Below are 4,307 nucleotides of genomic sequence, written 5' to 3' on the forward strand. Positions count from 1 at the left end.
ATGCCTGGACAACGCCAAATGCCAGCTGTTTTTTTAGCTGAGTGCCAGCTTTTTCAGCTGAGCACTTTGGTAGCTGTGATACTTTAGCTGTGAGCCGGTTAGTTGTAGTGATACTTGTCCCGCCCCTCCCCCACTGTGATTGGATGGCCGTGTGAGAACTGACATTGACGAGCGGAGCTTCTTACCCAAAGTTGAATCTCTTTTAACTCTCGACGCTCAACGCTGAGCGCGGAAAAACTGCTAGCTGCTGGCTTATTTGAAAAACGCCGAGCTTCCATTGGAAACAATTGAAAACATGCGCCGGCCACGGGCGTAAAAGCTTTGGTGTGCACGCCTCCTTAGACTACAAAATTCATAAACCTGTATTAATTTCTGAAGATTATCTTGATGGACATGTGTAGGTATAATAATCTCTTATTCATTAAAAAGCTTTTTTGCAATAATCCAAAGGCTATTTTGTTGAGGGACCAGTGTGAAGCTAATTTCTGGCTTGGTCTACAAAAATACATCATCCCTGCAGCGCTGTATTGCTTACTATTAGACTAATATTTTCATAAAGATGCTAAAACTGTCTTGTAATAAAATAATCAATAGGGCAAAATATGTGCTTAGGTGGTAAAAATAGATGTACTGTAAGGCTTGCAGTGTAAACAAGAATTTGCTTATGATCTCCATTTGCATTCATGTACATTTATATGATTGTTTCTTATGTTTATTATTTTGTGTAAATTACTAAAATTACTCTTTGTTTTATTACTTGGAAAACTGTTTATTTGTTGAAGTAGTTTTTCTTATATCTGTTTTTAATTGCAATAAAAAATCTCATAGGCTATAGTTAGAATTATCTAACTCACTTAAATCCTTACACTGTGCAGTGAGTAGTGAACAAAAATAAAATGTACATAATAACTCAATATAATATGATCTCAGTTATTTGTAAGCAGGAAAGTTATGAACATCAAAAGGTGTAAGAAAACCAGTGTAACCTGGGAGTAGAAATTGTTACTTGTAAGTTGTCAACATTGTATTGAATACAATAAGAGGTTTGTTACAACTATAACTGTAACAGTATTGTAATTATGTGATATTGACTTTATGGAAAATATTTATAAGGTTCAATTTGTTAATGGCATTTATTAAACATGGCATTTATTAATCTTAAATAATTTTATTATTTATTGTAATAGGCTGTTCTTTGCCAAAGCTGAAATTTCTGTTGACTTATTTCCTCAGACAAGACTTTTATTTTGTAGTGGAAACAACCGGAAACTAGTGAATAGCGGAGACTTTTTACAGTACAGCAGAAGCGATGGCTGAAATATTGCTTTATCTCTCCAGCGTCAGTATTACAGTGACACACGGTATGGACGTTGAGAAGGTAATTTAATTACTTGGCTAAAATAAATCACGCGTAATGAAAAATAGTGAATTAAAAGAAATTTCTACTAAGTTGTGTAGGTTTTTATTATTTAGACAGAATAACCATCTAACGTTAGTGCACGATTTAATTTTTGCTTTGATGTTGTGTTAGGGTATTACAAGTAATAATATTAAACGATTTAGATACAAAATTATAAAATGCCACCTGTTATTTAAAATAATAACAATAACTTATTCACATGTTTTACATCAGATATTTAATAATAAGATATTTATTCACAGCATAATGTTGGTTTGTACATGTTTTAGGTTTAGAATCTTCTTATTAATTATTAACAGTACAGTAGTAAAAAGTGTGATGGGATGCCACAACTGTAATTTCCAAAAACTAAATGGTCAAAAGTGCAAAAAGAATCTAAAAGACTCCTTTGCCCTTACAGTGTTTGAAACAAATATCCTACATACATTTATTATGATTGTACAGTAGTTGTGTTTACAGTAACTTGGAGGAAACTACTGCTACCATGATTTCCTCTTATATACATGACACAACCACTTAATATAGATTATTAAGTTATTCAGTACAGATTGTGTGTGTTTGTGTGACTGTAAATAGAGCTCTGGGAACGAGAAAGAATATGAATGTGTGGAGCTTGGTGATCTGGAGAGAAAAGAGAAGAGCCCACGTCGAATTATTCATTTCTCCAGTGGAGAGACCATGGAAGAATACAGCACCGATGATGAGGAGGATGACAAAAAAGGGCATACGAATAAAGACCTTTTGCCTTCCATAGATACAGTATGTGTGCGTTTCAAGTGAAAGACTGAATAAATATATAGACATTTTGTGAATTAGGGAAGAAAATAAAAAATCTAAATAATCAGAAATGTGTTAAGCACTAAAATATATCATTTTATTTTTCAAGTCCAAGCTCACTTGGGGTCCATACGTCTGGTTGCAGATGTGGAGAGCAGCTACATCCACTGTCTCTGGTAAATCATGGATACTTGTATTAATCCCCATATTGAAAGTATTTATTTCTTGAATTTGTATTGTATAAAGTATCAATAAATGGTTTCATGGGTTGACATTTGTGTCGTGGCAATAGGCAGTAAAACAATTGTCCTCAGGCCACTGTGAATGATGTTAAATGTTCACATTTACAAATGCAGTGTCTCAATCATCCTAATATATCCGGCTCTTTCATATTTAAGCTTGTGACTACATGGGTGAGAGAATAGCATCACTTTTTGGCATCACTTCTGCGAAGTACCAGTATGCTATTGATGAGTACAGCAAGTCAAAGAGGGAGGTATGACTTTATTTATATTCATTTTACTGTATGTAAAAGACATACAGTACAGTATTGGTCAAACATGTTTTGACTATTGTTGATCATAGAATGAGCAGGAAGAGGGTGATACTTATCTCTATGAAGAAGCAGAGCATCTGTTTCAAAAGCAGCAAAATGAAGATGAAGATCTGAAGACCAACCAGCCGGAGATCAAGAGCACTCAAACAAACGTTGAGCTGACTAATGAGCTGGACATTCAACCTTTTTTAGTACCTAGTACAGTCCACATACCTGCTTTTGTTACAAGCACTTAACTACAAGTATTTCTGTGGATTTTAAAGTTACCTGTCCTTGAATGCACTTACTACATGAAGTTAATCAGGCATAGATTTTGTATCTGTATGTTACCTTGTGGTTTTGATGCCTAAATACTGATTTATACTGATAATGGTGCTAACGTGAAGATGAGCCAATTCTACAGACGTGGACCAAAATGAAGTTTAGGATAACGGAAATGCTACAACACTAAAATGTGTGCTTTTATTCACAATTTATTTATTTGAAAATTATTTATTAAAATCAGGCTGTATGTGTAATATGTGATGTAATTGTCTGTATTTTTAAGTTTTTTTTGTTACTACGGTATGTCACATTTAACATGAATAAACTACTGTAATGTAACATTGTTCAGCTGAATGAATTCTTGTGTTTTGTTTGGGTAGATGCTGTGCCTGTGTGCTCTCTCCCAACAGATACTGTTTTGTCTTTGGTAACAAAGGTCTCAATGTCTGAAGACCAGTTGAGCATAAGCACGTCCTCAGCATAGTTTTTCATTGAGATGGCAACATTCATTAGGCAATGTTACTAAAGAGCCCTAGTTATTATCTTGAGAAAGCAACTTTTAAAGGTGCTATAAAAAATAAATGTATTATTATTATTACAGTACATAAAGGTATATTTATTATTAATGCTTTATCAAACGAGACTTAAAATTTAAAAAAAACAAGGTGATTTAGGAGACTACAACACAACGTTTCAACAAATATACATATGAGCAGGAGATTTATTTTCTATTAGGTATCCCTGTTTTGTATGGCAAAAGTTTTTTTAACAACTGTATCTGTTTTATCTTTTTAATATTTTAATTAGGACATAGAAATAGTTTCATTGTAGAAGGCTACAGTGTACAGCAGAAGGAAAATTTCATTATCTGAAGAAAAGGTTTTTAATATTTAAGTTCTCCCACCATCTTCAAACATCCACATCTAATTGCTGGAAATCCCAATTGTGTATGGCAAAAGTACTTTCTTTAAACAATGTTTCTATTTTCATTTAATGATAAAATATAAAAAGATTTATTCACAAAAATGAGTCGCAAACCTCACAAGTAACATAAAGTCACCCAGCAGCAATGTAAAAGACTGAGAACATGTCAGGATAAAAGCTATGATTAACAAAACTGAGGTGTGAAATCTTTATTGTTAGTAGTTTATCTAGTTTCCATTTGATGGAAATAAAAGTAAATTAAAAATAATATTTTATGTGGAATTTGGGAGAAATGTTGTCAGTAGGCCTAGTTCACAGACTAAATAAAAAAAATTGTTTTTCCCAAACAGATACCTATAAGTAGTT

At 33.1% G+C, this 4,307-nt stretch overlaps 1 protein-coding gene across 1 annotated transcript; it reads left to right on the forward strand.

Moving 5' to 3' along the window:
- Positions 1 to 1,244: 1,244 nt before the first annotated feature.
- Positions 1,245 to 3,363, forward strand: LOC129429539 (protein FAM177A1). Its single transcript, XM_055186297.2, has 5 exons — positions 1,245 to 1,378; positions 1,997 to 2,179; positions 2,307 to 2,373; positions 2,596 to 2,693; positions 2,783 to 3,363. The coding sequence occupies exons 1-5, from the start codon at positions 1,310 to 1,312 to the stop codon at positions 2,987 to 2,989; spliced, it is 624 nt and encodes a 207-aa protein (XP_055042272.2). The 5' UTR covers positions 1,245 to 1,309; the 3' UTR covers positions 2,990 to 3,363.
- Positions 3,364 to 4,307: the final 944 nt, after the last annotated feature.

Source organism: Misgurnus anguillicaudatus, chromosome 18 (assembly GCF_027580225.2).
Source record: "Misgurnus anguillicaudatus chromosome 18, ASM2758022v2, whole genome shotgun sequence".
Taxonomy (NCBI): domain Eukaryota; kingdom Metazoa; phylum Chordata; class Actinopteri; order Cypriniformes; family Cobitidae; genus Misgurnus; species Misgurnus anguillicaudatus.